At 42.4% G+C, this 25,559-nt stretch overlaps 1 protein-coding gene and 1 long non-coding RNA gene across 5 annotated transcripts in view; one reads left to right on the top strand and one right to left on the bottom strand.

Annotated features, from left to right (window-relative positions):
* Positions 1–336: 336 nt before the first annotated feature.
* The window catches only part of SPDL1 (spindle apparatus coiled-coil protein 1), a 348,087-nt gene continuing 322,864 nt past the window's right edge, over positions 337–25,559 (bottom strand). For 3 of the 4 annotated variants that reach the window (XM_068277409.1, XM_068277407.1, XM_068277406.1), the window contains 3 exons: positions 8,323–8,662; positions 3,754–3,798; positions 337–1,394 (listed from right to left, as the gene is read on the bottom strand). In XM_068277409.1, the coding sequence (XP_068133510.1) occupies positions 1,247–1,394; positions 3,754–3,798; positions 8,323–8,662 (533 nt within the window). In that variant the 3' untranslated portion in view covers positions 337–1,246. The remainder of the gene's footprint in view (positions 1,395–3,753; positions 3,799–8,322; positions 8,663–25,559) is intronic. The other variant, XM_068277410.1, reaches the window with a different exon arrangement.
* The window catches only part of LOC137564073 (uncharacterized), a 30,001-nt gene continuing 19,077 nt past the window's right edge, over positions 14,636–25,559 (top strand). The window contains exons 1-2 of the long non-coding RNA XR_011030507.1: positions 14,636–14,723; positions 22,724–22,895. This is a non-coding gene — a long non-coding RNA (uncharacterized lncRNA). The remainder of the gene's footprint in view (positions 14,724–22,723; positions 22,896–25,559) is intronic.

Genomic DNA, 25,559 nt, shown 5'->3' with positions numbered 1-25,559 from the left:
TTAGCTACACAAGCTGTTTATAAAATTCAAAATCTGTTGGCTCTTGTACTAGATAAACAGACTAACCAGCAAGCTCATGGTGACCCAGAACTCATTGGAGTGTGTAAGGGACTACAATGGTCCTAAAAGCCCCCTTACTAAGATGTTAAGAAAAACAAAAGTTTGCTTTCCTAAAACAGAAAGAATTTGCGATAATTCAGGTTGGAGTGAGCTCGAGATGTCTCCCAGGCACCACTGCTGAATATATTAATTTGCATATATTCAGCAGTGGTGCCTGGGAGACATCTCGAGCTCACTCCAACCTGAATTATCGCAAATTCTTTCTGTTTTAGGAAAGCAAACTTTTGTTTTTCTCTACTAGATAAAGGTGGTAAAATTGACCAATCAAAATTGTGTGTGTGTATATATGTACTCTTACTCAAAAATAACTAGTTATTTGATTAAATATCTGCAGTCAGGTGTCTCCTCCACACAGACTCTAGAGATAATGCACTCAGAAAATAAAACATACTTGAGTATTACTATGAATACTAAAATCCCTCTTCCCCCCACCTTCTATAGCCAACAACAATTTAATCTAAAGGTGGAAATACACAATTCAAACAAATCAATCAATTTTCATTGCCATCAATAAAAATGATTGATTGCATAAAACACTGTTTTTTATCTATATATCTGTCAGGAGAAGAGAATCAGAAAAATGTTTTTTTTTTTTTTTCGATTTTTTTCTTCATTTTCAGAAAACTCGATCATACTTTAAAGGTATATGAGTTAAATTTTTCAAATTATTTGATCAACTCACCTATGGAAAGGGAAGGCTCCAGATCTCATAAACCTTTCCGGTCCTCTTTTGGTGTCCTCGTTCCAGTGCTGTCCCCCATTCAAATTTGCGGACTCCTGGAGCCTTTAGAAGCACTCGTGTCCCCAAATTCAGAGTGCGTTCATTCACAGTACAGACCCGCCCAGCCTACCTAAGATCCCAGAAGGAGTATTTGACCAGTCTGTCGAATAACTTAAAATAGGGTTGCCAGTAATGGAAAGCGGACACCAAGAGAGGACTGGGAAAACTCTTTGAGATCCACAGTCTTCCCTCTCCATATATATTACTTTTTTTTTTACACTTGCTTTGGTGTTACTTCAAAGAATTTACTTATTCTATACATACCTTAACAAAAATAAGGACAAAACAAATAACATTAAAATCTTTACACTGCAAATATAATTCTGTATCCATGGAGGAAAAGTGTTATTGCTGTGGACATTGTGCTACTGTTCCAGGCTTTGAAGAAACATGTAGAACTGGGTGAACCCGTTGACTTGACTTTTTCTCACACTTTCTCAAGTCTTTCTGTTCAGAGTTTTTGATTTCAGGGCTTGATCCTTCACCAGCTGACCTACAGACAAACAGTTATGCTAATTCAAAACCGCTATTAAAAATGTCATCACAATCAATATCAGATAACTAAACCTATTACACCTTCATTAACTAAACCTCAGAATGTAAATATATATATATATATATATATATACACACACACACACAAATATATATATTTTAAAATATAGCTAGCGTATGCATCAAATTCTGTCTTTATATCAGGTTCATGTTGTCTGCAGACTGGCAGTATAAAAAGGATGAAAACGTTAGGAACAGCAACGGGCGCTACAGTGACACATCTGATTAAAACACCCAGTAGCAGGATCCAAGAAGTTCAAGTATGTACGTATAAAGAGGATTATAAAGCCGAAGCAAAAAAAAAAGGCAGCAGGAGCCTTTACGGTAAAGGCCATAGGCGCTTATGATAAAAGCTGCATTTAGCGGCATTAGGGGGAAATTTGGGCGCTTGGCAGCAGCCATTAGCGGGTTCCTCAGGGCGGCCAATTTTTTCTGCAAATCGCAGCTTCCACAAAGCCTTACCCCAAGAACCCCCCCCAGTGGTGCCTAAACCTACCGCCCCCAGTGGCGCCTAACCCTAAATCCCTCTGCTTACTTCCCCCCTTCTTCTGCAAAGTTGACATATGCAGCTATGAACGTAAATTTGGACGCCCGATTACCAGCAAGAGGGGACATTTTTTCTGCACAGGCTTGCGGGAAAAATGGCTTGCGAATAACTATATTGCGGCATTACATATCTGAAATTAAGGAGCGGGATTTATTTTTGGGCACCACCGGGGGGGAGGAGGTCTTAGGGTTAGCCATTGGTAGAGGAAGGGTTCTGTGTGACAGTAGGGTTAGGTTTAGCAATAGTACCATTTTGCTTGGATTAGCGTCTTCAGAGGCTATGTATCCTTATAAGTGTACATGAAAAAAGGGTGCCAGGTTTGCCGGTAGTGAAATGTCACTAAATTAGTGATATTCTACTACTAAATTTCCATAGTAGAATAGATCGGTATTATGTACCGATATTCTACTATGGAAATTTAGTAGTAGAATATCACTAATTTTAGTGACATTTCACTACCGGCAAACCTGGCACCCTTTTTTCATGTACACTTATAAGGATACATAGCCTCTGAAGACGCTAATCCAAGCAAAATGGTCATTAGGTGGGCTACTGCTCCCACAGCCTAGTCAAGAGAAGGGGTATGTGCAATATACTGCAATTTTAATGTATGAGCTCTGAAAATACAGCTCTTTTATTTGGATGCCACAGTGTCGGATCCTCTATATATGATTGATAAAAAGAATGGAACTTTAACTCAATAAGGTTTGACTGAACAACAGTGTTGTTAATGTGGCCATTGATTACAGTCTAATTGATTACAGTCTAATTGATTACAGTACAACAAGGGGAAGCAGACTGAGGACTAATTTTCCTGCTCATTCACATGATCTTATGTGCTCGTTTCCACTAGTGCGGCGTGCGTCTCGTAGACGCACGCCGGCACTGAGCGGGTGGGCGGGATCGCAGGCGATTCCCATCAGCCGTGCCATGCACGGCTATGGGAATCGCAGCCTCCGCCGCGAATTCTGTGGGGGTTTCCGGCCGAATCGCTACTGCAAGCGATTCGGCCGGCGGCGCCGTTGTCCCCTATGGCAGAGTTTCCCCGCGCGATTTGCCTGCGGGGAAACTCTGCGGATTCGCGGCCGTTTCCGCGAGAGTGGAAACGGGCCCTGAGTGGAAAGCAAAGTGCCTACGGCTGATTATACTAGTTGTGCATTTTCTCATTTGTTCTTAATTTTTTTCTCTCCTTACAATGCAAAAAATTGTGCATTAACACATGCTAAGACATCTGCTTAAAGCACACCTGAAATGACCCATCTGCATCTCTTATCTAGATTATTTAACATCTACACAGCTCCCACAAACTTGTGCACATCCACAATCTTATTCCCTCACTGTCCTAGGTCACTAAAAGATGGCTATATGACAGTGCTTCAACTGCATTGAGGAATTGAGGTTTACCATCTACACCTACTCCTACACTAGGAAATAATGTGATGGAACTGGCAACCTGTCTTTTCAGCACCGTTCTTCCTTCTGTCATTTAAGGTTTACTCACTCTGCAATAAATTTCCACTTCAGCTTTTAAAATATTGGTCATCAGTGAGAGCTTCTGCACAGGGCCTGATTTCTGGGAAGGACACAAAGGCCTAGGGCAATAAAAAATCAGCAGGGCGCAGGACTTGGAGAGATAAGAGGTCACATGACAAAGTAAATCATCTATCCTGCTTTGCTCTGGTCTGCCAGAATTACAGAGAACCCTGCATCTCTCAGAATGTGTCTGATAACAGTTAGCATCTGCTGTTACCTGATCATCCTGTCCTCTGTATGATGAGCGGGGATATATAAGCTGCTGTGAGAAGAAAAATATATGGGCTCAATTAGCAGATCTTTTGCGTTTGGATTAGTTTCTTCATACACATATTCATGGACAGGAATTAGCAGCTCTCCTCTCCCCCTGACTTATGTCAGATAGTTTTTATTGCCGGTCAGTGCTGTTAAAGACCTCAGACCTGTTACATTTATGGTTTGTTTGTTTTTTTTTGCAAGGGATTGACAGCAACATTCTTTGCACTACAGTTTAACTCTTTCCTGACTTTTTTTTTTCTTTTAGCAGCAAAGCATTGTACTGTGTTAACCATCAGTGAAAGCAGGATGTTTTGAAACAGGATGATAACTGTATTACATTTATTTATATTTACAAAACAATCTATGCATCTCCTGCTGACTGTATATACAGGAGCTTCTCAAAAAATTTGCATATTGTGATAAAGTTCATTATTTTCTGTAATGTACTGATAAACATTAGACTTTCATATATTTTAGATGCATTACACACAACTGAAGTAGTTCAAGCCTTTTATTGTTTTAATATTGATGATTTTGGCATACAGCTCATGAAAACCCAAATTTCCTATCTCAAAAAATTAGCATATTTCATCCGACCAATAAAAGAAAAGTGTTTTTAAAACAAAAATGTCAACCATCAAATAATTATGTTCAGTTATGCACTCAATACTTGGTTGGGAATCCTTTTGCAGAAATGACCGCTTCAATGCGGCGTGGCATAGAGGCAATCAGCCTGTGGCACTGCTCAGGTGTTATGGAGGCCTAGGATGCTTCGATAGTGGCCTTAAGCTCATCCAGAGTGTTGGGTCTTGCGTCTCTCAACTTTCTCTTCACAATATCCCACAGATTCTCTATGGGGTTCAGGTCAGGAGAGTTGGCAGGCCAATTGAGCACAGTAATACCATGGTCAGTAAACCATTTACCAGTGGTTTTAGCACTGTGAGCAGGTGCCAGGTCGTGCTGAAAAATGAAATCTTCATCTCCATAAAGCTTTTCAGCAGATGGAAGCATGAACCCACTTTTGAACCAGAAACAGCGGCAGAAGCGCCTGACCTAGGCTACAGAGAAGCAGCACTGGAATGTTGCTCAGTGGTCCAAAGTACTTTTTTCGGATGAAAGCAACTTTTACATGTCATTCAGAAATCAAGGTGCCATAATCTGGAGGAAGACTGGGGAGAGGGAAATGCCAAAATGCCTGAAGTCCAGTGTCGAGTACCCACAGTCAGTGATGGTCTGGGGTGCCATGTCAGCTGCTGGTGTTGGTCCACTGTGTTTTATCAAGGGCAGGGTCAATGCAGCTAGCTATCAGGAGATTTTGGAGCACTTCATGCTCACTTCAGGTTTACTGAACATGGTATTACTGTTCTCCATTGGCCTGCCAACTCTCCTGACCTGAACCCCATAGAGAATCTGTAAGATATTTTGAAGAGAAAGTTGAGACGCAAGACCCAACACTCTGGATAAGCTTAAGGCCACTATCGAAGCATTCTGGGCCTCCATAACGCCTGAGCAGTGCCACAGGCTGATTGCCTCCATGCCACGCCGCATTGAAGCAGTATTTTCTTCAAAAGGATTCCCGACCAAGTATTGAGTGCATAACTGAACATAATTATTTGAAGGTTGACTTTTTTTGTTTTAAAAACACTTTTCTTTTAATGGTCGGATGAAATATGCTAATTTTTTGAGATAGGAATTTGGGGTTTTCATGAGCTGTATGCCAAAATCATCAATATTAAAACAATAAAAGGCTTGAACTACTTCAGTTGTGTGTAATGAATCTAAAATATATGAAAGTCTAATATTTATCAGCACATTACAGAAAATAATGAACTTTATCACAATATGCTAATTTTTTTTAGAAGGACCTGTACTGTTAGTCAGTAGGTCACTGTGGTAGGACTATTGCAGTGTGACATGAGCTATAGAGCCAAATAGGCTCATTATTGAGATCATTGTGTTTGCATTAACTATTCATTTTAGTCCTAGTTTAATTGTTATTTAATTTTTTATTAAGTTTAATTTCCTCACTTGAGGCATATATTCATATATCGCGTAGAGATTTCTGTATCAGCAGAATGGGATGTTGATAGGTAAATTGAATTGCCAACTTTCTAGATTGGAAGTGTGTGGGCAGCCTTCAGACTATAGGGGGAGCCCTATTGAGCAGGGTCTGGTGTATAAGGAAGTCTAAAGGCTCATACACACATCAGACCATAGTCTTTGGAAAATGAAAGATCACAGACCAATTTTACCCCTTTCCACGTAGTATGAGAGCCATACCTACACAGTCTATTCTATGGAGCTGAACTCCCCATCAGACAGAAATCTTTGCAAGATGCTGCACACAAAGATGCTGTGGACATTCAAAAGATCAGTATCTGCAAAAGATCTGTTCCTGCCAAAGATCCGTCCCTGCAAATTGCATTCATAGTCTATGAGATCTGCAGATCATCATGCACACCTTGTTTAACAGACATTCATCTGCAGATCAGATCCACCAGGATGGATTTTCAGATCTGCAGATGATTGTCTGATCTGCAGATGAATGTCAGTTAAACAAGGTGTGTATGATGATCTGCAGATCTCAGACTATTAAAGCAATTTTCAGGAACGGATCTTTGGCAGGAACGGATCTTTGGCAGGAACAGATCTTTTGCAGATACTGATCTTTTGTGTCTGTACAGCACCTGTGTGTGCAGCATCTTGCAAAGATTTTTTTCTGATGGGGAGTTCAGCTCCATAGAAAAGACTGTGAAGGTATGGCTCTCATACTACATGGAAGGGGGTAAAATTGGTCTGTGATCTTTCATTTTCAAAAGACTATGGTCTGATGTGTGTATGTGGCCCAAGCTAAGATATCTGACCCGGTGCTAACATGAATAAAATAATGCTTCTGTATCCATGAAGACTTCTAACTGATAGATAGTACGATGCCTAATTGTGTAAACTGAATTTTTAATCCACCCTGGCCTGTGTGGCCAGCTTCTGTAAAGGGGCGTGAAGGCTTCTACGCAATAGACGTTACTCCTGTGGCTCCGTAGCCCCTGAGGAGTTGCTAAGGCATTGAAATGCGTAGGGAGGAGCCACAAAGTAATGTAGTGCGTGCTGATGTCACCGGACGCGGTGACGTCATTGTGACATGCGGAAATCCGATTGAATTGAGCCGCGGTATGCCAGCGGTAGCGACGTTCAATGATCATAGAGGGGAGTGAGCAGCGGGTGTTTATCACCTATAGCCCGGGCTGCACACGCACCTATCTGGTGGTATCCTGTCGGGACCAGAGAGCCAGCCTGCATACCCCTGCGGTGGATATCTATGTGCAATCCTGTTTTTAATCTTCTACTTTTTTTTTAATAAAATACTTTCTTTTACACACTTACGCGATGATAGTGTTTTTACCTTGGAGGTGCGGTTTTAAAGGGGAATATCCATGTTCAATATACCAGGTTCAAGGGTGCCCAGCTGAGAGCCAGAGGGATGGCCTATACCTTGATGCAAATTTCGGCCCATGTCGGCTGACAGATCTGGTGAGTTGGGAAACAAAGGGGGGGGGGGGGGGGGGGACTTTTGTCCTGTCAAGTTACCCACTGAAGCATAATTTATGGACGTCTATGAGCATTTAACACAGTAGTCATCAAACTAAGGCCAGCGGACTGAATGCGGCCCCACCAAGGCTTTTTCACTGGCCCCCAAACACAAAATGTATAACTTATAGATGTGGCCCACTGCACCTTTAAATATCAGTGGCCCACATATAGAATAGCAGTGCTGGTACCACCCATCCACATACTGTAGAAAGTAATTTGTTGGCTTCCAATTCAATTCTGCATCAGGTGACACTGCACTCCAACTGGACGGCAGGTTGTCACCTGGGTATGCTTCACTGTCTGGTGCACAGACGTTTTTCAGGCGCAGTATGACTGAATGGCTGCTGCTGGGAGTTCTCCTTCGGGCAATTGATTCCCCCCGAATTAAGACCTAGATTCAATGCAATGTTTTTCAACATCATTTTATGTATGTTCCAGCCCCCCAGGAGTCCGAAGTATGTTGACCCGGCCCTTGACCGAAAAAGTTTGGGGACCCCTGGTTTAACACATCTGTACTAATTGTTTTGCTAGCTGATATTATATGAATAATTGACATATTTTGAGTCTATTGTGAACGCCTTAGTACTTATTCTGTGTGTATATTGTATATATATGTGTGTGTGTATAAATATATATATATATATATATATATATATATATATATATATATACACATACACACACATACATATACACACACACACACACACACACATATACATATACACACACAAAGTGTTATTTTTTGTTAAAATTTAAAATTGAAAGCTTTTTAAAAAGACCAAAAAAATTAAACCTTCTAAGGTAGGAGGTGGGAAATAAAGAACAAGCAAAGCTTAAGAAAATAAAGAAGAGGCAGAAAGTATAGTTCATGAAGCAAATGATGAAAGATCTAGATATTTTTTGCTGACTCTGTTCAGGAACCGTGGGAGACACTGACCTGGCAGAAGTGGTTAAGGTGCAATCATTTTCATTTAAACCTTCTGTGCTTTTTAGGTCGTCTGCTATTCTGACTCTTTTCCGTTCTTTCACAGGCTGAAGAACGCTGTCTGTGCTTGGTAACACAAAACATACACCTTGCTCAGCACCATAGGTCTCTGGGATGGAACAAGGCTCATTTTGTTTGGAGTAAAAATCGTTTACTTTTTCTTCTTGATCTTTACTAACAGCTGATTCTGTAGTGTCAACAAGCTGATCATTAAGTCCTGCTGTATCTTCAGAAAAGCCATCAATTGGAAGTTGTTCTCTTCTTCGTTTCTGTGTCCGCAATTTAATTGTTTCTATGGCAGAGTGGGGAGAGAATTTATAAGAAATGAATACACATACACTTGTCATATTTCTCTTTGTATTTTTTACATTTCCTTCATTATTTCTAAACTGTAACTCCAAGCAGGACAAATTAGCCCCAAAACCATCATCCCCCCACCTTTTTCTTTTGCTCACCGAAACACAAAATCAGTTATCCCTGCTATTCAGCCGAAATGATATCCCCAATGGCTGATCATTCCATGGGTGTGATTATACCAGATTCCTAGATCTGCATTGTCCAACTTAGGGTCCTCTCCTACTACATCTGTTGCGTTACAGTGCAATGGACAATATAGTCGCATTGCAACACAATTACAGGGAGTGCAGAATTATTAGGCAAGTTGTATTTTTGAGGAATAATTATATTATTGAACAACCACCATGTTCTCAATGAACCCAAAAAACTCAATATCAAAGCTGAATATTTTTGAAAGTAGTTTTTAGTTTTAGCTATTTTAGGGGGATATCTGTGTGTGCAGGTGACTATTACTGTGCATAATTATTAGGCAACTTAACAAAAAACAAATATATACCCATTTCAATTATTTATTTTTACCAGTGAAACCAATATAACATCTCAAAATTCACAAACATACATTTCTGACATTCAAAAACAAAACAAAAACAAATCAGTGACCAATATAGCCACCTTTCTTTGCAAGGACACTCAAAAGTCTGCCATCCATGGATTCTGTCAGTGTTTTGATCTGTTCACCATCAACATTGCGTGCAGCAGCAACCACAGCCTCCCAGACACTGTTCAGAGAGGTGTACTGTTTTCCCTCATGTAAATCTCACAGTTTATGATGGACCACAGGTTCTCAATGGGGTTCAGATCTGGTGAACAAGGAGGCCATGTCATTAATTTTTCTTCTTTTATACCATTTCTTGCCAGCCACGCTGTGGAGTACTTGGACGCATGTGATAGAGCATTGTCCTGCATGAAAATCAAGTTTTTCTTGAAGGATGCAGACTTCTTCCTGTACCACTACTTGAAGGGCGGAAGTCAGAGTTGCAGACTGTTGGTATGCAGTCTGTAACATCTATAATAGGAGCTGCTGCAGATTTTGGACACCTTGATGGGAATATACTAGTACATAAGAAGTGAACATATGGATCAGGTATGATATGTATTAAACTTTATTATAATGTGTATGCAATATATTTGCATGAGTTGGCTTGGGTATGGTAATTAGGGGGAAGGTTCTCTTTTCTCTCAATGATGCCTGGTGATTGATCATAGTTGGGTGTATATATATGTGCTGGGACTTTGTATCACTGATATGTCTGCACTTATCTGATGAAGGGGACCTTGCTTGGCCCCGAAACAATTGTCATGCTGTGCATTCAATAAATCGTTTGAAAATTGACTTTGGTGTGCCAGCCGACCTTGAATTGCCTGCACTGGACTGATGTTGCTTCTACATCAAGGCTGAGCACCCAATACATCTTGGTATGGTGTGCCTATCCTAAACCCAATATTGCTTGAAGAAGGTGTCTTCCAGAAACTGGCAGCAGGACTGGGAGTTGAGCTTGACTCCATCCTCAACCCGAAAAGGCCCCACAAGCTCATCTTTGATGATACCAGCCCAAACCAGTACTCCACCTCCACCTTGCTGGCGTCGTGAGTCGGACTGGAGCTCTCTGCCCTTTACCAATCCAGCCACGGGCCCATCCATCTGGCCCATCAAGACTCACTCTCATTTCATCAGTCCATAAAACCTTAGAAAAATCAGTCTTGAGATATTTCTTGGCCCAGTCTTGACGTTTCAGCTTGTGTGTCTTGTTCAGTGGTGGTCATCTTTCAGCCTTTCTTACCTTGGCCATGTCTCTGAGTATTATTATTATTATTGATTTATAAAGCGTCAACATATTCCGTGGCGCTGTACAAAGTAAGAAACAAACATGGGGTACATAATACAGACAATGGTGTACACTAATATTCAAGATACATAATTCGTGACAAAATACAAAAAATTATACAGCATACAGAATACAAAATACAGAAGTGGTAATGACAGTGATAAAAATAACATGATGAATAAAATGTATAATGATTTCCAAGAAACAAAAGGGGGAGAGAGCCCTGCCCTTGCGAGCTTACAATCTGAAGGGAATGGGGGGAAAACAAGAGGAGGGGTAGTATACGATAAAATATATAAAGGCAGTGTGTTTTAAGCCTCATCTACACGCGTAGATGAGGCGGCAATGTGGCTTATCAATCGAGCCGCTGATGCGGCTCGATTGATAAGATCCGACAGGTCGAGGGGACAATGGCAGGGAATCGAGCGGAAGATAAGCGGCGCGGGGACGAGCAGGTATCGAATCCGGCCTCATCTACGAGTATTGCACACCTTGTGGTTTTGGGCACTCCAGTGATGTTGCAGCTCTGAAATATGGCCAAACTGGTGGCAAGTGGCATCTTGGCAGCTGCACGCTTGACTTTTTTCAGTTCATGGGCAGTTATTTTGCGCCTTGGTTTTTCCACACGCTTCTTGCGACCCTGTTGACTATTTTGAATGAAAGCTTTGCAATTTTAAGAGTGCTGCATCCCTCTGCAAGATATCTCACTATTTTTTACTTTTCTGAGCCTGTCAAGTTCTTCTTTTGACCCATTTTGCCAAAGGAAAGGAAGTTGCCTAATAATTATGCACACCTGATATAGGGTGTTGATGTCATTAGACCACATCCCTTCTCATTACAGAGATGCACATCACCTAATATGCTTAATTGGTAGTAGGCTTTCGAGCCTATATGGCTTGGAGTAAGACAACATGCATAAAGAGGATGATGTGGTCAAAATACTAATTTGCCTAATAATTCTGCACTCCCTGTATATTCCAATGGCACCCTGGTGCATTTGCAATACAAATATTTCCATAGAAATAACATGCAGCACGCGGTTTTATCACCCGTACGCCGTACTGGTCGCAGTGTAAACATAAGTCTATGGAGTGTATGCTCCACCGTAGTGCTGTTGGTCAAATCTGGATTTCCTTATTCACAAAACTGAATAATGCCATCCACAGCACTTCAGCACCATTACTTGTGGAGAGAGTCACAGAGCCGCGTTCCACTTCGTGCTTCATGTGACTCTGATGCTTCCTCCTTTCAAGCCAGAAGGAGCAAGCATTGGAGTTACATGAAGCCTGACGTGGTTCAACAAAGTACTGGAGTAGTGGTGTTGTTCGAATCTGAGTTTCCTTATTCGGAAACCCATACTATTCCGTCCAAAGCAGTTACTTGTGGAGAGTGTCACAGAACTGTATCCACTGTGCTTTGGCCGGAATAGTACAGGTTTCTGAATAAGGAAACTCAGATTCGAACACCACCACTACTCTAGTACTTTGTTGAAGATTTACACAAGATGTGTCCTGAGATAGTATTAACAATACATAGTGATGTACAAAAGGTTAATTGTTTTTGACACGCTGGCAGAAAAAATTAATGGCCGGTAAGAACCAGATCTTTATATAAAACCAACTTAAAGAAATTCAATATTGCACTTTTTCAATTTTCATTTTCCACATACAGAAAAAATAATATTCCAATGTGTCAGTTTAGGAGGGTTGAGAAGGAGATGAAATGTTGATTTCTAGCTAAGGGCTATCTTGAGTATCGTTTGCCTGTGAAAGGTTTTAAAACATATTGTTGACAGAAAGGAGGCACAGCTTTGACAAAAGGAACAGAGGCCATACTATAAGTGGCCATACACTGGTCGATTTGCCATCAGATCGACCAACAGATAGGTCCCTCTCTAATCGAATCTGATCAGAGAGGGATCGTATGGCTGCCTTTACTGCAAACAGATTGTAATCGGTTTCATGCTGAAATCGATTCACAATCTGTGGTGGTGCTGCTGCTGCACCCCCCCTCCTTCCGCCGCATACATTACCTGCTTGGCCAGCACGAGCCCCCGCTGTCTCCTTCTCCGTTGGGTTCCGGACCGGCTGGCTTCACTTCTTTCTGTCCGGGGGAGTTTAAACAGTAGAGGGCGCTCTACTGTTTAAACTTCCTCCCGGGGCAGGAAGTGAAGCCAGCCGGTCCGGAACCCAGCGGGGACTCGCGCCGGCCGGAGCAGGTAATGTATTGCCGCTGTATTGCGTTGGTGGTTGGGCATTCGAACACAGCTATCGACGCACTCCCGACTCGCCGGGGTTCGATTTAAATCTTCCGCACGGACGGCTCGATGGGAACGATTGATTTTGGACGGAAATCGATCATTCTGTCAGCGTTTGTGCAACGACTTCACAGCAGATTCGATCACAGTGATCGAATTTGCTGTACATCGGCGGGAGAATCGTTAAGTGTATGGGCCCCTTAAGGAGGTCAACAAACAGATTCCTTGTTACTACCTCTAATGTACTATCTGATAAAATTAGTGGGGTTGTTCAAAGGCATTGGCACCTATTGCGAGAGGGTTTGCCGATGGTTGAGAGTAATTCCACTAAGGACCCTTAATGCCCCTCAGAAGAGCTCCCTCTCTGAGAGACAAAATGGTTAGAAATTCTAATGGTTCCAGTTCTACAGTATTAAACAGCGTCCCCTTAATAATGGAACATATCCCTGTCTAAACTGTCAATTATGAAATAGTATTATGAAGGGTGACATTATTTTATTAAATTTGCCATTAGAGGTAGATATATCTGTGAATTGAAATATGTATACTTAATTAAATGCACATGTGCAGGGTTCTCCCCAGGCATTTTTAGCCGGGTGCTCCACCCAGCTAATTTTGATGAGAACACGGCTGTCATCGGCTCGCCTCCTCATCCTCCTCCTATGCTGTAAGCAAAAATGCATTCCCCCATTGTGCCCCACCCAGCTACTTTTTCATGCCACCCGGCTGGAAAAAAATTCTGGGGAGAACACTGCATGTGGGTTAGGAGACATAGGCAAAACTACACAGAGCTTGAGAGACAGGTTATCATCTCATAAATCTAGTATAAGGAATTCTAACAAAGAACAAACTGGCTTTATGCCTTTTTTTTGAATGCAGACACCATGGGCTTGATTCACTAAGACAAATAGCACACCTTATCAAAGTTAACACGCCTTATCAGAGTAGCATAGCAAACTTATTATGTCTGCTAATTGGCAATGACGAGAGCACCACTCATCCTGCCCTGAGCCCCTGCGGGTTTGTAGCGCTCGCTATGCTACTTTGATAAGGCGTGTTAACTTTGATAAGGCGTGCTAACTTTGATAAGGCATGCTTACTCTGGTGGAGGGCTGATTTCACTTCACTGCTGGGAACTGTGAGCACTGATTATAATACATTGCTTTTGTAAATTGTGTTTTGCTGTTGTGATATCTGGTGGATTGTGTATTGCGGTTCATCTGATATCTAGAGCAGCAAGTGTCACTTTTTAAACATATATTGTTTTTCTTTTCCCTCCAGTTTGCTTAGCAGACAGACAATTAGCTAGGGGGAAAGATTAGCTGTAACAGGAGGTATTTGAATAGCTTTAGGACTCAGTACTTGAGCTTGCTCAGTCTGTGGCTTGCTCACTAAGTGGCTTCGACACAAGTGGCATAGACGTTTAAAACAGGCGTTAGAACACAGGCACAAAGGGAGACGCAGTACTTTAAGCAGCAGGTAAGGACTAAAAAATAAAAAAAAATTGCCCTTCAAACAATATTGCGTTTTTTTGCATTAGTTAGAATGTGCTAGGCACGTTGTGGTGTAGTCTTTAAGTTGAGGACTCCACCCCCGCTTCACTCACTCTCCCGTTTCATCTTTTACCACTGCAGTTTACTTTAAGTAATTTTTCCCCACACAATAGTCATCATGTTGGAGAATGCAGTACAGTGTACATTCTGCAACATGTATGCATGTCTTGATCAGCAGATTGAGGGTGTTTACTGTTGCCCGGGATGTGTGTGTGTTGCTCATTTAGAGGCTAAAGTCACAGAGCTAAATAAGCATCTCGCAACACTGACATGGAGAAGAGCTTGGATCTCACGATCCAGACACTGGAGGAAACCGGTGAAGATGAGGTGGTTGGAGTACAGCCGGAGTAAGAAGCAGAGGTAGCCGCTAGTTGGGTCACAGTTCGAAAGGTTAGGGGGAAAAGTGGCAGGGAGGCTAGTCCCGAGTTGTCCCTCTCTAATAAGTATGCTTGTTTGCGTAATTATTGGGGAGGATGATTCTGGAGAAGCAATGCTGCAGCAGGATGTGTCCCTTAGCAACCAAGGGGCAGACTGCTGCAACGGGAAAGGGAATAGGAGTGCAGCTAAGGCTAGACAGATACTGGTGGTAGGGGATTCAATTATTAGGGCACACAGATAGGTAATCTGTCGAAGAAACTGTAAATGCTGTACAGTCTGTTGTCTCCCGGGTGCTCGGGTTCGGCATGTAGTGGAAAGAATTTACAGATTATTGTGTGGTGCTGGGGAAAACCCAGCTGTCATGGTACACATTGGCACCAATGACAACGTTAGTGGGAGATGGAAGGTCCTCAAAAATGATTTTCAGGTACTTGGAGACAGGGCCGGGCCGAGGCATAGGCTGGAGAGGCTCCAGCCTCAGGGCGCAGTGTAGGAGGGGGCGCACAATTCATTCAGCTGTCATTCCTAATTGTGTTTGAAGCAGACATAAATAAGAAAATGGGATACATGGCAGTGACTGCACGCCAGATAACTAGATATTAAGGTGTTGGGGAGGTTGTGGGCCCTGTGGCACCTCTTAGTCTAATAGCAATCAGTATGTGACAGCTGAGGTGGGAGGGATGGAGGGGCGCACTTTGGTGTCTAAGCCTTGGGTGCTGGAGGACCTTGTCCCGGCTCTGCTTGGAGATAAACTTAAAGCAAGGACCTCCAAGGTGGTGTTTTCTGAAATACTGCCAGTGTCAAGTGCTATATCTGAGAGACAGAGGGAGCTTAGGGAGTTAAATAAGTGGCTGAGAAATTGGTGTAGGAAGGAGGGGTTTGGGTTCCTGGAGAACTGGGCAGACTTTGCAGTTGGCTACAGGTTCTACAGCAGGGATGGGCTGCACTAATGGGGAGGGTGCAGCTGCATTGGGGGAGAAGATGGCTACACGGTTGGGAGGATATTTTAAACTAGGATCTGGGGGGAGGTGGGAGGGTGAAGTCTCAATATGTAGACAAGATGAGGCAAAAATACAGTGGGAGCCTAACATCATGGGGGGTGGAGAGGGAGGTGGGGACAGAGTAAAGAGAAAGGAGGTTGGTAAAACTTCAAGTAGCCTATTTTATGTAACCAAGATTGGAAAATGTGGTGGTAAAAACAAAGTGCATGGTAACCAATGCTAGGAGCCTTGCAAATAAAATGGACGAACTAGAGTTCATATTGATTGACAAAGGCTATGACATTGTGGGAATAACCGAGACATGGATGGATGAAAGCCATGACTGGATAGCGAATTTAGAGGGATACAATGTGTTTAGGAAGGATAGAACAGGGAAAAAGGTGGAGGGGTTTGTCTCTCCGTTAATTCTTTTACAGCTGTCCTGAACGATGAGATGGAGGAAGATTGTGAAGATGTGGAGTCCGTTTGGGTAATTATTCATGGTGGAAATAAAGGTTGCCAATTGCTTATTGGGGTATGCTACAGGCCACCACATATTCATGAAGCTGCAGAACTGCAATTACTACAGCAGATTGAAAAAGTAAAAATGAGGTCATAGTTATGGGTGACTTCAACTTTCCCGACATTGACTGGAGTATTGAGGCTACCCATTCTGGTAAAAGCAGCAGATTTCTGACATCACTAAAGGACAATTACTTGACTCAAATGATAACGGAACCAACTATTGTGAATGCGTTACTGGATTTGATCATTTATAATAGACCAGATAATGTATCAAATGTGCAGGTTCAAGAACATTTGGGAAATAGTGATCACAACATGATAACATTTGATCTGGTGACTGATAGGCCACGGGGCAGCGGGACCACTAAAACTATGAATTTAAGAAAAGCAATCGATCAACTCAGGCAGGCACCAAGTTTGGTGAACTGGGATAATGTACTAGAAGGGGAGGACACTGAAGGGAAATGGCAAGCTTTTAAACTTATTCTCAATCAATATTGTAGTATGTATATCCCATATGGAAACAAAATGTCTAGGAATAAAAAAAAAAGGCCTCTATGGATGAATAGAAAGGTTAGAGATAAAATGAAGGGGAAAAAGAATGCCTATAAGGTCCTACAACAGCAGGGGACCGAGGCTGCATTAAGCAATTATAAGGAGTGCAATAAAAGTTGTAAAAAAGAAATTAGGCTGGCAAAGATTGAAGCTGAAAATCAAATTGCTAGGGATATCAAACCTAACCCAAAGAAGTTTTACAAGTACATCAACTCTAAAAAAAAAAAAAAAAAAAAAAGAAAGGTTGACTGTATTGGACTCCTAAAGGATGAGGATGGGAATTCAATGGTGGAGGACCAAAGTAAGGCAAAGTTATTAACCACTTGAGGACCACAGTCTTTTCGCCCCTTAAGGACCTGAGCCTTTTTCTCCATTCAGACCACTGCAGCTTTCACGGTTTATTGCTCGGTCATACAACCTACCACCTAAATGAATTTTACCTCCTTTTCTTGTCACTAATACAGCTTTCTTTTGGTGCTATTTGATTGCTGCTGTGAGTTTTAGTTTTTATTATAATCAAAAAAGACATGAATTTTGTCAAAAAAATGATTGTTTTTTTACTTTCTGTGCTGACATTTTTCAAATAAAGTAAAATTTCTGTATACATTTTTGTCCAAATTTATTGTGCTACATGTCTGATAAAAAAAAAATCCATTCAGTGTATATTTATTGGTGTGGGTAAAAGTTATAGCGTTTACAATATGGTGCCAAAAGTGAATTTTCCCATTTTGAAGCATCTCTGACTTTTCTGACCACCTGTCATGTTTTATGAGGTGCTAAAATTCCAGGATAGTATAAATACCCCCCAAATGACCCCATTTTGGAAAGAAAACATCCCAAAGTATTCACTGAGAGGCATGGTGAGTTCATAGATTTTATTTTTTGTCACAAGTTAGCGGAAAATGACACAAAAAAAAAAGTTTCCATTTCTTCTAACTTGCGACAAAAAAAAAAAAAATGAAATCTGCCACAGACTCACTATGCTCCTCTCTGAATACCTTGAAGTGTCTACTTTCCAAAATGGGGTCAATTGTGGGGTGTGTTTACTGTCCTGGCATTTTGGGTGGTGCCTAATTGTAAGCACCCCCGTAAAGCCTAAAGGTGCTCATTGGACTTTGGGCCCCTTAGCGCAGTTAGGCTGCAAAAAAGTGCCACACGTGGTATTGCCGTACTCAGGAAAAGTAGTATAATGTGTTTTGGGGTGTATTTTTAAACATACCCATGCTGGGTGGGAGAAATATCTCTGTAAATGACAATTTTTTTGATTTTTTTTTACACACAATTGTCCATTTACAGATATTTCTCCCACTCAGCATGGGTATGTGTAAAAATACACCCCAAAACACATTATACTACTTCTCCTGAGTATGGCGATACCACATGTGTGGCACTTTTTTGCACCCTAACTGCGCTAAGGGGCCCAACGTCCAATGAGTACCTTTAGGATTTCACAGGTCATTTTGCGACATTTAGTTCCAAGACTACTCCTCACGGTTTAGGGCCCCTAAAATGCCAGGGCAGTATAGGAACCCTACAAATGACCCCATTTTAGAAAGAAGACACCCCAAGGTATTCCGTTAGGGGTATGGTGAGTTCATAGAAGATTTTATTTTTTGTCAAATATTTCTGTAAATGACAATTTTTTGATTTTTTTTTACACACAATTGTCCATTTACAGAGATTTCTCCCACCCAGCATGGGTATGTGTAAAAAATACACCCCAAAACGTCTCCTGAGTACAGCGATACCACGTGTGACACTTTTTTGCAGCCTAGGTGCGCTAAGGGGCCCAACGTCCTATTCACAGGTCATTTTGAGGCATTTGTTTTCTAGACTACTCCTCACGGTTTAGGGCCCCTAAAATGCCAGGGCAGTATAGGAACCCCACAAGTTACCCCATTTTAGAAAGAAGACATCCCAAGGTATTCCGTTAGGTGTATGGTGAGTTCATAGAAGATTTTATTTTTTGTCACAAGTTAATGAAAAATGACACTTTGTGAAAAAAACAATAAAAATAAATTTCCGCTAACTTTTCACAAAAAATAAAATCTTCTATGAACTCGTCAACAGAATACCTTGGGGTGTCTTTTCTAAAAAGGGGTCACTTGTGGGGTTCCTATATTGCCCTGGCATTTTACGGGCCCAAAACCGTGAGTAGTCTGGAAACCAAATGTCTCAAAATGACTGTTCAGGGGTAAAAGCATCTGCAAATTTTAATGACAGGTGGTCTATGAGGGTGCGAATTTTGTGGAACTGGTCATAAGCAGGGTGGCCTCTTAGATCACAGGTTGTATTGGGCCTGATCTGATGGATAGGAGTGCTAGGGGGGTGACAAGAGGTGATTGATGGGGGTGGTTAGAGAGGAAAATAGATGCAATCAATGCACTGGGGAGGTGATCGGAAGGGGGTCTGAGGCGGATCTGAGGGTTTGGCCGAGTGATCAGGAGCCAACAGGGGGCAAATTAGGGCCTGATCTGATGGGTAGGTGTGCTAGGGGGTGACAGGGAGAGGTGATTGATGGGTGTCTCAAGGTGTGATTAAGAGGGGGGAATAGATGCAAGCAATGCACTGGCGAGGTGATCAGGGCAGGGGTCTGAGGGCGTTCTGAGGGAGTGGGCGGGTGATTGGGTGCCCTAGGGGCAGATAGGGGTCTAATCTGATGGGTAGCAGTGACAGGTGGTAATTGATGGGTAATTAGTGGGTGTTTAGAGGAGAGAACAGATGTAAACAATGCACTTGGGAGGTGATCTGCGGGCGATCTGTTGGTGTGGGTGGGTGATCAGATTGCCCGCAAGGGGCTGGTTAGGGGCTGAATGATGGGTGGCAGTGACAGGGGGTGATTGACAGGTGATCAGTGGGTTAATACAGGGGGGATAGATGCATACAGTACACAGGGGGGGGGGGGGCTCTGGGGAGAATCTGAGGGGTGGGGGGGGGTGATCAGGAGTCCCCAGGGGGCAGTTTAGGGAATAAAAAAAATAGCGTTGACAGATAGTGACAGGGAGTGATTGATGGGTGATTAGGGGGGGGTGATCGGGTGCAAACAGTGGTCTGGGGGGTGGACAGGGGGGGGTCTGAGGGGTGCTGTGGGCGATCAGGGGGCGGGGGGGCAGATCAGTGTGCTTGGGTGCAGACTAGGGTGGCTGCAGCCTGCCCTGGTGGTCCCTTGGTCACTGGGACCACCAGGGCAGGAGGCATCCTGTATAATACGCTTTGCATACAATACAAAGCACATTATACACTTTGTATGCGGCGATCTGGACGCTAGTAACCCGCCGGCGCTTCCGAACGGCCGGCGGGTTACAGCGCGAGGGGGCGGAGCCTGTCGCCGGAGGCTGATCGTGGCACGAATAACGCGATCGCCGCATAACTACGCCCACCGCCGCCACCGCCGATGGGCGTATTGCGGTCGTTTAGGCCCAGTCCTTGCCGCCGCCCATCGGCTGTGGGCGGCGGCAACTGGTTAAATGCTTTCTTTGCTTCTGTCTTCACAAGGGAAACATCACTGTTGCAAATTACAGATGCAGAAGAGTCTCATTATTGCAACTGTAATATTAAATACTAAACGCAGAAAGAAGTGAAGCCACAACTAAATAAATTAAAAATAGACAAGGCACCTGGCCCAGATGGCATGCATCCTCGGGTCCTAAGGGAATTAAGTTCAGTTATAGATAAACCCATTTATCTTATCTTTTGTGACTCTCTTTAAACTGGCTGAGTCCCAGTGGATTGGCGTACAGCCCACGTTTTCCCATTATTTAAGAAGAGCAAAAAATCAGATCCAGGAAATTATAGACCTGTAAGCTTAACATCAGTTGTATGCAAACTATTTGAGGGATTACTAAGGCCCAGTGCACACCGGGCGGATCCGCTGGCCGCATCCGCCTGAAAATCCGCGTGGCTAATGTAATTGAATGGGCTGGTGCACACCGGCGGTTAGAGGTTTTTAGCAAACCGCAAATGTGCCTCTTGATGCACGTTTGCGGTTTGCTAAAAACCTCAACCCGCCGGTGTGCACCACCCCATTCTATTATATTAGCCACGCGGATGCGGCCAGCGGATCGCATGCAAATCCGCTTGGTGTGCACTGGCCCAAATCTCTGTCATCCGCACCCAAAACCGCTAGCGTTTTGTGGATCTGCTAGCGGTTTTGGTGTGCACTGGGCCTTAGAGATACTATACATGACTTCATAGTAGAAAACAATCTTATTTCTCTGCATCAACATGGGTTTACTAAAGACAGGTCCTGTTTGACTAACATGCTCAGCTTTTATGAGGTAGTGAACGCTAATGTGGATATAGGGAATGCTGTAGATGTGATATACTTGAACTTAGAAAAGGCCTTCGACACTGTTCCACACAAAAGTCTGTGCAAAAGTTGAGGATGCAAGGACTGGGGAAGAGTCTGTATGCTTGGATAGGGAACTGGCTAATGGACAGAATACAAAGAGTTGTGGTCAATGGATCATACTCAAAATGGGTGACTGTTAGCAGGGTCCCACAGGGGTCTGTACTGGGTCCAGTGCTCTTCAATTTATTTATTAATGACCTAGCAGATTCAGTAGTAAGCAATGTTGCTATTTTTGCAGATGATGCAAAATTGTGCAGAATCATCAACTCTCAGGAAGATAGGGACATATTGCAACAGGATCTGGATAGGATGGCTATATGGGCACATAAATGGCAGATGAAATTCAATGTTGAAAAATGTAAAGTCATGCATTTTGGTCTTACCATTGGTCCAACACCATACAAAATAAATGGGATACAGTTGGGGACATCAAACTAGGAGAAGGACTTAGGAGTACTCATCGACAACAAGTTAAATAATCGTACTCAATGCCAAGTTGCTGCAGCTAAAGCGAACAACATTTTGTGATGCATTAAAAGGGAAATAAAAACTCGAGATGTTAGCATAATATTGCCCGTTTAACTCTCTAGTAAGGCCACACCTGTAATATGGAATTCAGTTCTGGGCACCACATTACAGGAAAGATATTGCAGTTTTAGAGCAGGTGCAGAGACGAGCAACAAAATTGATACGTGGGATGGAAGGTCTCGCTTACCAAGAAAGGTTAGATAAACGGTTTATTTAGTCTAGAGAAAAGATGCCTTAGAGGGGATCTAATTAACATGTATAAATACATCAGAGGGCAATATAAAAGCTTGGCGGATGAGCTTTTTGTCCCTAGGCCTTCTCAAAGGACTAGAGGACATGATCTGCGCATGGAGGAAAAACGTTTTAGCCATTTATTTAGGAAAGGGTTCTTTATAGTAAGAGTGATTAAGATGTGGAATGCATTGCCACAGGAAGTAGTTATGGCAAATTCTATACCTGCATTTAAAGGGGGCTTAGATGCTTTCCTTGCGTTGAAAGACATCCATGGCTACAAATACTAGGCAATGCCCAATGATGTTGATCCAGGGATTTTATCTGATTGCCATTTGGAGTCGGGAAGGAATTTTTTCCCTTTTGGGGCTAATTGGACCATGCCTTGTAAGGGTTTTTCGCCTTCCTCTGGATCAACAGTGATATGTGAGGGAGCAGACTGGTGTTGTACTTTGTTCTCTGGTTGAACTCTATGGACGTATGTCTTTTTTCAACCAAAATAACTATGTAACTCTGCTATTTGTCTTAGTGAATCAAGTCCCATGTGTCCCAATTAAAAGTACAGTTATTTAAGGGATCTCTGTTCCACATAGAGGGAGAGACAGACATAGGGAGCTGTTGAAGAGAGAATTTCTGGATTAAAAAAATTGGACACTTGAGCCTAATGGTCAAAATAGGGAATATGACTTATTATCCTGTATGTAACTTCAGGGGTTAAATTAATGAAGCACTGACATATTCACTTTCTTATATGCTGCCCTTATGGATTGGTATAATTCGTTTTTGACTGTAATTTATCTAATCTCCATTAGATGACACTTCTATAGATACTGCTGGGAAGTCCTGTATGCTGAGGTGGATGTTGTCGGCCAGTTGCGGACTGGCCGCCTGCTTTTCCTGGGTCCTGGTGTCACGTGGCTGGCAGCGTTCTTTACAGTCTGAAGGTGGACGTGGTCAGCGGCTCTTGGTTTGGCCTGTTGTCAGGTATGAAGGGGCTCTGTTATTAGCCACGTACTGCTCTTTTGTTTTGTTTGAAGCGGACCTGAACTCAGAACTTCGTCTCTGCTCTAAAAGATATGTAACAGCATAACCTTTAAAGAACATTTTTTTTTTTTGCTACAGTTGATACAAATCCTGCACTAAATCTGCACTGTTTCTACTTCCTGCCTTCATGGAAGCAGACATATTGTTAACATCCTGTGCTTTCAAATGAGCTTATCTGACACAAGGGAGAGATCAAATTACAACTTGTGATTCAACACAGATGAGAGGGACTTAGACAGACTAAACTCTCTAAATACATACAGGGTGCATTTCTTTAGGTTTTCATTCTGTCCTGTGTTAGAGTTCAGGTTCACTTTAACTACATAAAGATCGGGAAATCACTCGTGTGCTGTGTGGCCCTGCAACTTGGCCTTAAAGCTGCAGTGGCCAATTTAGCAATAATGAGCCTGGTCTTTAGGGGGGTTTAACACTGCAGTCCTCAAGTGGTTAAGGTGCAGCTCCTTGGACTTAGGTGATGAGAGTGGTGAATCCGCTGGTTTGCGGACGCTCTTGACTTTTAGGGGATTTGTCAGTTTTAGGTGATTGAAAAGTCCATTGGTGGCGGACAGTGTTGGCCTCCTTTTGATGGGCTATTTTAGACAAGAACAATACAGTTCTTGTTTAAACGTATGTTCCTATTGTGATGGTATGCATATATATATATATATACATACATACATACATGATCTTTTTAAAAAAATTAGCATATTGTGATAAAGTTCATTATTTTCTGTAATGTACTGATAAACATTAGACTTTCATATATTTTAGATTCAAATACACACAACTGAAGTAGTTCAAGCCTTTTATTGTTTTAATATTGAGGATTTTGGCATACAGCTCATGAAAACCCCAAATTCCTATCTCAAAAAATTAGCATATTTCATCCGACCAATAAAAGAAAAGTGTTTTTAAAACAAAAAAAGTCAACCTTCAAATAATTATGTTATGTTATGCACTCAATACTTGGTCGGGAATCCTTTTGCAGAAATGACTGCTTCAATGCGGCGTGGCATGGAGGCAATCAGCCTGTGGTACTGCTCAGGAGTTATGGAGGCCCAGGATGCTTTGATAGCGGCCTTAAGCTCATCCAGTGTGTTGGGTCTTGCGTCTCTCAACTTTCTCTTCACAATATCCCACAGATTCTCTATGGGGTTCAGGTCAGGAGAGTTGGCAGGCCAATTGAGCACAGTAATATCATGGTCAGTAAACCATTTACCAGTGGTTTTGTCACTGTGAGCAGGTGCCAGGTCGTGCTGAAAAATGAACTCTTCATCTCCATAAAGCTTTTTAGCAGATGGAAGCATGAACCCACTTTTGAACCAGAAACAGCGGCAGAAGTGCCTGACCTGGGCTACAGAGAAGCAGCACTGGACTGTTGCTCAGTGGTCCAAAGTACTTTTTTTCGGATGAAAGCAACTTTTACATGTCATTCGGAAATCAAGGTGCCAGAGTCTGGAGGAAGACTGGGGAGAGGGAAATGTCAAAATGCCTGAAGTCCAGTGTCAAGTACCCACAGTCAGTGATGGTGTGGGGTTCCATGTCAGCTGCTGGTGTTGGTCCACTGTGTTTTATCTAGGGCATGGTCAATGCAGCTAGCTATCAGGAGATTTTGGAGCACTTCATGCTTTCATCTGCTGAAAAGCTTTGTGGAGATGAAGATTTCATTTTTCAGCACGACCTGGCACCTGCTCACAGTGCCAAAACCACTGGTAAATGGTTTACTGACCATGGTATTACTGTGCTCAATTGGCCTGCCAACTCTCCTGACCTGAACCCTATAGAGAATCTGTGGGATATTGTGAAGAGAAAGTTGAGAGACGCAAAACCCAACACTCTGGATAAGCTTAAGGCCGCTATCGAAACATCCTGGGCCTCCGTAACACCTGAGCAGTGCCACAGGCTGATTGCCTCCATGCCACGCCGCATTGAAGCAGTCATTTCTGCAAAAGGATTCCCGACCAAGCATTGAGTGCATAACTGAACATAATTATTTGAAGGTTGACTTTTTTTGTTTTAAAAACACTTCTTTTATTGGTCGGATGAAATATGCTAATTTTTTGAGATAGGAAATTTGGGTTTTCATGAGCTGTATGCCAAAATCATCAATATTAAAACAATAAAAGGCTTGAACTACTTCAGTTGTGTGTATTTGAATCTAAAATATATGAAAGTCTAATGTTTATCAGTACATTACAGAAAATAATTAACTTTATCACAATATGCTAATTTTTTTAGAAGATCCTGTATATATACACACAAACACACTATTTAGTGGTCATTCATAAAGGGGTAATACTATAGGACACTATTAGGTCATCTATTAACGCAGTCTTGTGGCAACATGTGGGAGGAATTGTCAAATTGTCATCAGTTGCAGTACCCCATCAGGTCCGCTACTTGATTATCTAAGTAGTGGTTTGTGCTTTGTTTAGTGAGAATTTGATCTGGTTGCTTGAAGAAGGATTGTCGTTCTGAAACTTTGTGTGTCCCTCAACGGAGACCTGGCACTCTTCCTTCAGGTTTTTAGCCTCCTTTTTATGAAGATGTTATGAAGTTACTTTTACTTTACTTTAGGATGGTGTGGATCCTTAAGAATATAGA

The sequence above is a fragment of the Hyperolius riggenbachi genome, chromosome 3, assembly GCF_040937935.1.
Source record: "Hyperolius riggenbachi isolate aHypRig1 chromosome 3, aHypRig1.pri, whole genome shotgun sequence".
Classification (NCBI taxonomy): domain Eukaryota; kingdom Metazoa; phylum Chordata; class Amphibia; order Anura; family Hyperoliidae; genus Hyperolius; species Hyperolius riggenbachi.
The sequence above is the reverse complement of the archived record's forward strand: the minus strand, read 5'-3'. Positions and strand labels throughout refer to the sequence as shown.